The following is an 11481-nucleotide window of genomic DNA, read 5'->3' on the forward strand; positions in this document are numbered from 1 at the left end:
ATAAAATAAATAAGAGAAGGCTCTGTCTTAACCTCCAGGTGGTCAAGACACACATTTACAATAGGTAGGACCATATGTGAAAGAAAGGAACTCCTGGCACAAATTAGCACTGTTGTTCAGTAAGAACATCCCCCTAGGTCTGTTCCACATCCTCCTGAAGCCCTTGACTCATTCCTTACCCTGTTACATGACATTAACTGTAGACGGTCCCACCTCACACAGGTATGTATTTCTTGTCAGCCCCTTAAGAAGCACACCTGGGGCAACCTACAAGAGACTCCAGACTCAGGGCTCCCCATGGAGTTCCGCAGCTCTCTCTTCCTAAAGCAAGCACACTGCAACTGCTCTTTCACACAGCCCCAAGATGTGGTGTCTCCTTGTGCTGCTGTGCTCTCAGGCCATCGGCTTTTCAGAAGGGTTCACAGCACCCCACGCTCTGAAATCAGAGGAAGGACTGCACAGGAAGCAACGCAACCCTGAAGATCTCATGAATGTTGTAAGTTGTGTTATTTTCTCTGCATACCTTCTTAACATGTCTTTCACAACACCAGTATCACCGTACCATCTCTGGCAGGCCATGCAAGGAGGGTTAAAGAAGGGTCTGCTCCCTGTTGCCCATTTTCCCAACCTGCCTTTTCCAAAACCGCTGTGTTAGAATCAGGACTGCAGTGAGGGCCTGCTCTGTATGCAGTGGAGATAGATGTGACTTGTGTGCATTGCTCCAGGACACTGACAGCACTGAACGGATCGTGCCTGCTCCTGCTCTTGGCTTCAAGGTCCAGCAACTCCCCAGAAGCTGCTGGAGGGCACTGGAGATCCAGGCTGCTGAATTATAACCCCAGCAGTTTTGACTGTCAGTGGGGCACACAATACACAATTTCAGCCTGAACAATGGACTTTTTCTGGCTGCATTTAGGGTAAACCTTAACAGATACATGACAAACACACAGCTTATAGCTGTGACTCTTGCTTGCACAGTTACTTCTCTCAACACATTTTGATGTTTCCAGCTAAAGCACAAAGAGGGAAAGAGTGGAATCTCAGCAGGAAGACAGAGGTCCTTCCAGTCCAGTGGTAGGGAGAACCCACCTAAAAGAAACCTTGACATCCTATCCAAACAGTCTGAGCTGCTACAGAGAAGTGGAGGCAAAGGCTAGTTTCTAGTCACAGAAAAAGAGAAGTCTTTCTCTTCTGTAACAGATTGTTTGCTCAGTACAGTGGCAAGGGAGGTTGAACCCCTCCAAGCAGTAGATTCTCACAACGCTAAGTAATTCAAACCCCCTGTACTCTGATTTACTAGATCTGGAAAGACTGTAAAAACAGGTGGTACTTTGTAATAAGAGCTCCACTCTACATGGCTTACCTAACCACATTTCGGCAGGAAAGGACTCACTATGGACCAAAGACATTCTTTGGCACAATCTGATACTAATAGTGCTGCACATTTACTTTCTACAATGGTACCATCAGCATAACACTACAATCTCTGTTGCATTTGCTGTGGGAGCTAAGGCAGTCTCCCTTCACAAGACAGCACCTTAACACAGGGAAATCTGACTTTTCATGTTCTCCTCCCCAGTGACCGCACTTCCCAGCAAGCATTGTATCTGTTGTCTTCATTTTCAGACACATAGGTCTAGTATGGATTGTAGTATGTAGGATCTATTATTGTCATGCACTAAATGCTGAACACAGCCAAGTGCTACCTGACTGCCTTCCTCTGTCTCTACTTCATGCAGCCATGCTAAAGGATGAGGCCCTGCTCTCATGAAATGAGAGAAACGCAATTCTTTCATTGTTGCTCTGGGCCAGGTGTGACCCAAGGGCCAACCCAGTGCAGTACTCCACTTAGGCAAGCAGCATAGTCACCCAGTATAGCTCTGCGTTGTCCCACACAGGGACAAATACCAGATCACAGCCCCCTAAGCAGATGAGAAGCAGACTTTTGAGGCATCTTTCTACAAGACCCATAACACTTAATTTTTGGCCACAATTCCTGTAGCCATGGACCTTGCACTACTGTTATGGAACAGCCTCACATCTGTTCTGTTCAGCACTAGAGTCCAAGAACAGTCTTATTTCCAGCACAGGTGATGTTTATCATCTTGCTATTGTTGTTACCTTGAGCGGACAGGTACCACTGCCACAGTAATCACTAGCTAGCCAAAACCTAAACAATAGTGTGGCTTGTCAAGAATGCTGCAAGTACAATTATGTGCTCCTGTCCAGGCAACCACAGCTCTTCCGATTTCAATTTGAGAGGCTCCACTGCTCTCACTGTTGTTGGTATCCTTCAGTCTCCACTTCATGATTACATCCCTGCACGTAGCTGTCCATCCCCAAGAGAGAGGGATGGGCAGAGCTGTGGTGACCCACAGGAATCTCTGCAGGGTCCCTTCCCAACAGTACAACACACAGAAGAAGAGAATAAGTCAGTAGCACAGTATCACACACATCTTTCTGTCACACTCTTGGCTAGCCGATTATCCCTGGTGAGAAGCAGACTTCAGTCTCCACTGATCTCTACAGAGTAAATGCATACTAACAAGTTCTCCTTGGCTTCCCACAGACTGAAATGATCAGATATCATGGATACCCCAGTGAACAGTATGAAGTCAGTACAGAGGATGGATACATACTTGGTGTTTTCAGGATTCCCAGTGGGAGGAACATGCAAAATACAGGTGCGGCAGTCACAGCATATAAGGGAAGTTTGTAATTCATCTCTAAGACAGGTACCCCATGTTTCATGCTTGCACATGTTCTACGCCTTTCCATCTTAGCAAAACTAGCTAGTTCAACTTAGAATTCAGGCCACATCCCTATCTTCATAATCTGTATTTAGATTTCCAACTGCTGTGACTTCTTTTTTTCCATGATCTCCATTCTTGGCTTGGAAAAAAATTCTTGCCAATATCTTTTTGAGCAATTCAGATTTTAAAAAAGAACTTTTCTTTTAATATAATTATGGAAAACATTCAAGACAAAAAACTGTTTTGACAGTGAAATAGAGGTTCTCTGCCTTATGAAGGACAGCTAACCTATTGTCAAGAAGGGGAATGTTCTGTAACATTCTGTTGGTGAGAAATCACATCACTGATGTGTGATAAGAAACAGTTTTTCAAGTTTTCTTAATATAATGAAAATTTGTCCCAGGAATTCAAGGCCACAAATACTAGACAGTGCTGCTCTGTTTCCTGCTCACCTTTCGTTGTCTCAGTATGCTATTTTGTCTTTAATCTTTCACTTCTACAAATTGAGGGACCTGTAGGTTGTTGGGTTTTTGTTTTGTGAAAACTGCTGTAGGCACAGACCACCCGAACGTACTATTTACTTACTAGTCTTGACGTAAAATTGTTATGCTGGAACCAAGTCCTCCAGGCACCTTCCCCCAAAATGTGTGGGAAAAATCTATCAATTTCTTGAAGAAGGAATAGTTAAAAAAAAAAAAAAAACTTACTGGAAAATCATACTCTGTACCCTGTTTTAAGTACTGATTATTTATTGCTATGGCATTAAAAAAAAAACCAACACTCTTCTTTTTCAGGACAGAAGCCAGCAGTTTTGCTGCACCATGGTACTTTAGCAGACTGTACATACTGGCTTTCTAACCTGCCCAACAACAGCCTAGCCTTCATCCTTGCAGACGCCGGCTACGATGTTTGGCTGGGAAACAGCCGAGGAAACACCTGGTCTGCAAAACACAAGACTCTTAAAACTTGCCAGAAAGAGTTCTGGCAGTTCAGGTACTCCATGGAGAAAGACTACCTAAAAAAGGCAGTTCCCATGGACTAGCAGCTTTGGGAAGGTAGCACTGGGATGCAGGATCTTTACTCCTCAGGCTAATGTTTTCATGTAATCTGACTTAAAATGGATCATACAACACCTAAGGACACCAGACCAACTCTTTCTGGGTGTGTCCACTTCTGGGAATGCCAGGGAAATCAGAGAAAGGATCTGGCTGGGTGACCTGGACTGGCTTTTATAGAATCAGCAAACAAAAAAGCAAAGCTGGACACATACAGGCACTCCACCATCTTTGTATGTATGTAGTACTGGTTCCTTTCAGGAAAAAAGTTCCAGAACCAGGAGGCATCTGTAACCTTGAGGTCTCACACTTGATGTCTTTACCCCTAAGTGCAGACAGGAGAAAACAATGCTCAGCTAAGCACTGAAATCTGATCTATGGGAATTTATGTTAACTTAGAGAAAAATGTGTTTCGTTACTGAAACACAATAGAAAGCATAACAAGGTGGCAGAGCAGCAAGGTCTTAAGCTACAGCAAGCGAGGACATGCTTAGATGTAAGAGCAGCAGGTGCAGATGCAGAAATATGAAAAAAGAAACTATTTACCTTCAGGAGACCTGTAAGGTATCCAGAAAGGCAGGAATCTCCAGATAAGATGACCTCACCTCTGTTCCCGACCCTGGAATGAGGTCAGGGAAGATCACTCAGGTATATTGCTTGCATCTGAGCTCCCATGGGAAGGCCCTGCCTTCCTACCAGGTGCTCAATCACTGGTTCAAGCTGTGACTCAGCATCTCCACTACAGTTACCCCTGCTAGTGAAAGTATTCTATCTGTTTCCACAAGAGCCTCATCTAACAGACAGAATGGTTGCCTTTGCAGAAGAGAGAGAGAGCAAGGCATCAATAAGGCAACCTGTCAGTATGATTGCATCCTTTTGTCCTCTTCCCCAACACACAGAAAAGAGTGCAAACTAATTGTACATCCTCATCTTTGAATGGATGTTGCTCAGTGCTAAGGAAAACTGATGTTCAGTAATTCACACTGTGATAAACAACTTTCCACTTTGTCAGCTTTTGGTTTTTTCCCCTGTAGCTTCGATGAGATAGGTAAATATGATCTCCCAGCTGAGCTGTACTTCATCATGAATAAAACTGGACAGAAGAGTGTATATTATGTTGGTCACTCAGAAGGTTCAACTGCAGGTAACATTAGGATTGCTTGGCTATGAAATAGTTAACATTATTACCTAACTGGAACGTGTCTCTGTCAGTTATCTTTCTTTCTCATAAAGAGTTACTCAAGGGAGAAGCACTTTCTAACTTGACACTGAAAAATATGGGAAACTTTCCTGCCAACTGTTCTACCTGAAACAAGAGGATCTAGAAACACTTTGTTCTGTAACTAAGGACTACCAATACATAAAAGCTATTGTTTACCAGGCAGGTTGTACTATAGTTTGCTAAGTAACCTTTCTTCTTACACTCTCTAGCCATTCATTGTTAACTTTTTCCAGAGTCTTCCAGCAAATGGATGTTTTTCATGAAGCATCAGAAACAAGGAGCTGTTATTAATCTCAGTTTTTAAGATCCATATATCCAATCCTCATGGATTAGATGTAAATGTGAAAAACAATGGTCCATAAAACACTTTGAAAAGAAGAGCAGAGAAAAGCAGAACTTAAATATTACCAAGTCTCATAACTTAACATCAAACATTTTATTTAAGGCATAGTTTATCTATGGCTATAATTCACCACATTACTACTTTTAAACCACTGAGTAGACATCAGGAGGAAGTTGAATGTAGCTTTGTTACTAGAACATTATTTTTCCTTCCTCTTATAAAAGCATTCTAATTGTCTTCGGACAGAACAAATCTCTGAGGCCAAGACATCTCTGTCCTTGTCTATAGGTATCTCTGTTTTAGGCAACCAGCTAAAATTGTCACCAAACCTGTCAGAGGAGAAATTTGGACATGTTCAGAAAACGGAATGGGACATAGCCTTTCATTTTCCATTTCTTTCTTCTTTTCTTATACTGTTTCTTTCTGTGTCTGCATACACGCTCACCTGAGTTTGCACGATACAAGTCAAAAATCTCACTCTTAATGTCTCAGCCTTCATATATTTATTACATTATGGCACGCCATCATAAACACAGTCTTTCAGAGACTACAAGCTGAAAAAAATCATTATTTTATTAGAGTTCAAGGAACTTTAAGAGAACCTGAGTTCCAGAAATCTGATGGATGCATAATCTCTCAAGAAACTGGCTTAACAAAACTTGTCAGTTCTCAGAAAGTCAGTTTGGACATGCTTTAATGAAGATGTATCCTTAGAAATGTCTCTCAAACAGAATCAAAATGAATAAAAAACTTTTCTTAGGTTAGGAAAGAGGCTATTACTATAGTCTCGTTTCTTGTTTGCCATCTATGCTTTTTATGTATTTGGTCTATGGAAGATCTCATCACTAACTTGGTTTCTGTCTTTTCAGGTTTTGTAGCATTTTCTACTTATCCAGAGTTAGCACAAAGGGTGAAAATGTTCTTTGCTTTAGGACCAGTTCTCACTATCACACATGCTACCAGTCCTTTCACAACATTTGCACGTCTTCCTCAGCCAGTGATCAAGGTATGTCATTCCTCCTTCTGAAAGACTTAAATGCCTGCACTGTCTGTCCTGAATCCACTCAGACTGATTTTTAAGAGGGTGATGAGTTAAGACTGAATTTAGGGTATCAAACAGTTAATAGAACTGGTAGGCTTAAGACTTACCACAGAACTAAATTATAAATCTTGTTGCAATAACTTTTTGGAATTTCTTCAGGAAAATCTGCATATTGTATCACTATCTGTTAAAATCCAGTATTTTTGAATGAAACTCACAAACACCATAAAGAAAAGTTGTCTACATGCTCTACTAACTTAAGCCTTAAGCGTTAGTAGAAAACTACAAATATTTCACAACTTAAATTCATTAGACTTACAGTTGCTTCATCCTTGTGAAATATACTAATAAAATGATATAGGAAATTTAAAGAGTTAAATCTATTTCAAACCATAACTTGCCAACTTAATAGAATTTTCTTGGAATGGTAGAAGTCTCCTGTACCTCAAAATGCAGTACATCCTCTTTTTGCCCAAGTTGTGCCAATTATGTGATAATACAGTGCCCAGTTCTACACCCTCTCATTTGACTCTTTGCTAAGCATCAGTACTCGATATACAGTTTTGTACACTTGTCTGAAAGAAGTATTAGGGCAAAGAGGGTCTCCCTGTACTCTACAACAGTGACTGAAATCAATAGACTTTTCTCACTTAAGCCTATATGCTATGAACAGATGGATAGCAACCTCCAGGACACATGCCCAGTACAGAGGCAGGAAGAATGTGTGGTGTATTCTGGAAAAAAATGCACTTTACAGGTCAGTGGAAGAACAGTTTGAGCTATCTTAGTTAAGGGGCTACACTACTACAGAAGAGGGAGTGACAGTTTTCTGCATTATATGCTCTTGCAACAAGAAATCGTTTTCCACTCTTCTGCCCCTCAGTTAGTCCTTGGTTGCAAAGGAGCTCTTCGCCAGAATGAACTGCTGAGAAGACTTGCAATACAGCTGTGCACACGTCTGGGAAAACTTTGTGCCAATATCCTCTGCTCCATAGCTGGGGGTAGAACACAAAACCTGAATGTGGTAAGCATTCCCAAGAACACCTTTAAGCAAATAGAGCAGGAGTCATTTTGAAGGAAAGTGATTTTTCTGCCCTGCGTCTATATACAGTTGCCAGGAACATAAAGAAATATGCTGCATTTTTCAAATAATGACAACTAGGAGCTCTGCTGATGATGAAATCAGCCATGTGGCATTCGATTCCCACAAGGAACAAAAGGCAGCAGCTGTATCGTTTCATTTTGTTTTAGAAGACCTTTGACATCTCTCTATTCATTGTCTCTTGCTCTCTCACACTCATTATTTAACAAGTCCTCTCATAAAAAGCTCTTACACACGTAATCTCATTATGTTCACACAGGTAGTCTATTAATAACCTTCTTCCTCTAATGAAGAAGCAGCACTCTACTTATAACCATCACGCAAACTGTAAAAACTGGGAAGAGAGAAATCCATGCTTACTCCTTAAATGCAGTTTTCCATGCGACTAAGCTCTAAAGTAGGAAAGACTCTTTCATAAGGATAAAAGTCTACGTACTAATTCCTACAGTATAGCCACATTATTTGTGAGCTTATCATCAAATATATGCATTTCTAACACTTATGTTTTACTTTCAGAGTCGAATAGATGTATTCGTAGGACATTACCCAGCTGGAACATCAGTACAGAACGTTATTCATTGGCATCAGGTAGAACTGTGTACTGAAATATAAACATTTCCTATGGCTTTTTATGCAACTCACAGACTATGGGAAGTCCAGAGGCATTGGGTCTGGGAAACTCCCACCATAGCTTCTCACACAGTGCCCTAAGCAGCTGTCACTGGGGAAGCACTGTTTCCCAGATCATTACCCAAAATGTCCCTTTGGGGAGACCTCAGTGCCTGAATACCATGGCTCATCAGGCCTCTCTGCAGTTGGACTCCAGTGGCTTCCAGCCTTCAGCTTTGTTTTTGCCTTGAAAGCTGCAGAAGAGCACTCAAGCACAGCCTAGGCACTTGGCAGGCAGGAGGAGGACAGTGGAAACCTGAGCAACCAGGGAATGAGCCAGAACTAAGATGTGATCCTGGTTAGAGCTCTCTCCCAGAGGGTTAACTGCAGCAGGGAACAGCCTCTTCAGCTGGCATCATGCTCCAGGACCTGTTCTGTACCAGACCATGGCAAGAGAGTGCCAGCTCACAAGTGTAGCACTGCACGTGCACAGCACGGTGACTGTTTCTGCCAGCACTAGATAAAGTGTTAAAATTTCCAGCATCCGAATCTTCAGCACCCAGATTCAGCAAAGAAAAGCAAGGTTGCACATTTCTATGGCATCCTCAATTATTCAAACCTTGCACTCAACTCACGCAGGAATAACTCAGGAAGAGTTCCATAATGGCCTCTCACCATTCATTCTATAAAATCACTCAGAAATCATATTACTAATCAAATTTGAACAAGACAGATTCAATTTATTTACTTTCTGTAACAAAACAGATTCAAGAGGACTACTGCTAAGCGACAAGCTAAGTACAATCCTCCTACAGCAGCTGAACTCTTGTAAGGATTACAGTGTGTCTGGAAAGGTCATCGCTGCTGTGAGCAGATCAGACACCACTGACACACCAACAATACATCGTGATGTGAGGAGATATCATACATGATGCTAGACTGCCAGTGTTAGCCCTGACAGATTCTACGCAGGTCCTCTTTCCAGTGTGAAAAACTGAACCTAGTCACAGCTAACTGAAGATACTGAAATAAATATACCAATGGTGGCAGCTGAGGATCAGGGCAGAATGTTGGCAAGGACAAAGGCAGCAATGCCACTCACCCTACAGCCCTTCCTCATCTCCTGAGGAAGCCAGCAATGGGAGGAAGGGCCAAGAGAAACTCACAGTCCACTGTCTGATCCTTGCATTTGATCACAGGGAGGAACATACCACCAGCACTCTGCTCTGCCTCTTAAAGCTTTCATTTTACCTGTCCTTGTTACAATACCCACAGGTATTCTATGCAGACCAATTCCAAGCTTATGACTATGGCTCGAAGGAAAACATGAAGAAATACAACCAGGTAAGGCAATATAGTTTTCCTGAGAACTCCTCCTTGGGTCCTGGTAAAACTAAGAACATATGACTTCAACTGCTACAGAAAGGAGACAATGATCTGAGATAATGTTTTACCTGGACCTAACATTACTAAGTGTAAAAGGCACAGACAGTTCCTTGCAGACAATTATTAGAAGTTTATTTTGCCATCTCTGCTGATGCAGGGATGTGTCCGGTGACATACTGGTCTAACTGGCATTCCTGAATGACCAAGAGCCACATCCAAGTCCTAGGACTGGATGAGTGAGGGGCAGTACTTCTTCCCAAGAAATACCCAAGCCCTCAGAAGTGTTCCAAAGATTTCTCAGACACTTTCCAAAACCCACGTGATAGCCAACAAGAAAAATAATAGATAATTTTAGATAATAGGGTTAAGTTCAAAGCATCCTGTGCATGGTCTCTTGTCACCTTGTAGAATAATCCTGCATTAAGTCATTTAGCTCAGGGATTGGAAGATCCCCACTCTGCTCTGTGTTTGGTTTCCTCTGTGATAACAGGCAAGGCAAGTAGCTCCACTGGATATTACTCCTTCAGTAGCTATGATGTAGCTATGACCAAGAGTGAGTTTGTCTTGGTACAACACAACTAGAATTTCTTCTATTTCACATAAAAGCATGGAGAGAGAAAAATGGGAAACATGAACAACATCTGTGCAGTTCTTCCCTGACAAACAGAAATACCGCTCTTTCCATATCCCTATCTGTGAACAGAACAAGCAGGTGTCAAAGCTCAGGACAACTCACATCCATGCATTACAGAAAAATTTTAGAAATCCCTTCCATGATACGTAGGATTGGGGCTAGGGAAATATACACTAAGAGAGTGAACTCAATCCCTACTGTTTACCTGTTGTGTGTGCAGAAGAAAGACAGATGTCTGCACAGAATCCTTTTTGTAATCACAGCTTCTGGTACAACAGCATTCACTCAGATGCCCTCCCTTCCTTACAGACTACTCCTCCTGCATACGAGATAGAGAAGATAAGCACGCCCATTGCTGTTTGGAGTGGTGGACAAGATAAATTTGCAGATCCCAAAGACATAGCAAAACTACTTTCTCGAATTAATAATCTCTATTACCACGAGAATTTTCCTTTCTGGGGACATCTTGATTTTGTCTGGGGCCTCGATGCAACTGAAAAAATGTATATGAAAATTGTTGAACTAATGAGAAAATACCCTTAAAGCTTCATATAGGAAGTTCCTTCATCCAGCAAAGCTCTCAAAGATTTTGATTTAGCAATAGTATTTGCTTATAGGGGTTGGTATAGGGGTTTGTTCTTTTCTTGAGTTGTATTCCATGGTTTCACGGTATTTTGGTGAAGGTGGGTGGGTAGGTAGGTAAGTAGGTAAGCTAAAGTAGCTTAGTAAGGTAAAAAACATGGAGATGAACATTGAATGTACAATTTAGAACATCACAATTAGGATGACTTACTTTGAAATATTTTAACAGCTACAGGGCAGATCTTTCTACAAACTAGCTTTTTTCTCCCTTGTATGTCAACATTATATATTCCACTTGAGACAGAGGTATTATCATCTTATGTTATCACATAACAATTGGATATAGCCATGACTCTGTTTAAGTATTAATGACCTTGGCTTAAATTAAATCATTATCCTCTTCATAAAGTGCTTGGACTGCTTTTATTTTCTCACATTATCAAGAATAGCATGCCTGAAACCCAACATCTTCTGTCATAAGGCCACCTTAGCATTTAAACATATAGTAGTTTGCCTTATTGGCCCACATACCAAGGGATTCAACCTCTCAAAACCTACGTCAGAGAGAAACCATTTGCCTCTATCTGCTTGTTAGAAAGAAGCAGATACTCTCTGATCCTTCATGCCCACATATCAGCAACTGTTTTGTTCACTTCCTGAATACAAAGAGTACAAACATCTCTATACCCTATATAGCCTTGTAACTGAGGATTGAGGAGATATGGCTGTATCAAGCAGCCTGCACATCAAGGA

At 41.5% G+C, this 11481-nt stretch overlaps 1 protein-coding gene across 1 annotated transcript; it reads left to right on the top strand.

Moving 5' to 3' along the window:
• The first annotated feature begins 388 nt into the window (after window positions 1–388).
• Window positions 389–11043, top strand: LOC136054786 (lipase member M-like). Its single transcript, XM_065746174.1, has 9 exons — window positions 389–496; window positions 2570–2684; window positions 3548–3746; window positions 4843–4952; window positions 6243–6379; window positions 7299–7439; window positions 8034–8105; window positions 9402–9470; window positions 10456–11043. The coding sequence occupies exons 1-9, from the start codon at window positions 488–490 to the stop codon at window positions 10687–10689; spliced, it is 1086 nt and encodes a 361-aa protein (XP_065602246.1). The 5' UTR covers window positions 389–487; the 3' UTR covers window positions 10690–11043.
• Window positions 11044–11481: the final 438 nt, after the last annotated feature.

Source organism: Cyrtonyx montezumae, unplaced genomic scaffold (genome assembly GCF_038088225.1).
Source record: "Cyrtonyx montezumae isolate F1298 unplaced genomic scaffold, pur_monq_1.0 scaffold_4, whole genome shotgun sequence".
Lineage (NCBI taxonomy): Eukaryota > Metazoa > Chordata > Aves > Galliformes > Odontophoridae > Cyrtonyx > Cyrtonyx montezumae.

Excerpts from the sequence above, each read along its gene's own strand:
- LOC136054786 (XM_065746174.1), top strand. Across the intron at positions 4,953-6,242 it reads CTCAGAAGGTTCAACTGCAG|GTTTTGTAGCATTTTCTACT; the intron begins GTAACATTAGGA and ends CTGTCTTTTCAG. Across the intron at positions 6,380-7,298 it reads TTCCTCAGCCAGTGATCAAG|TTAGTCCTTGGTTGCAAAGG; the intron begins GTATGTCATTCC and ends TCTGCCCCTCAG.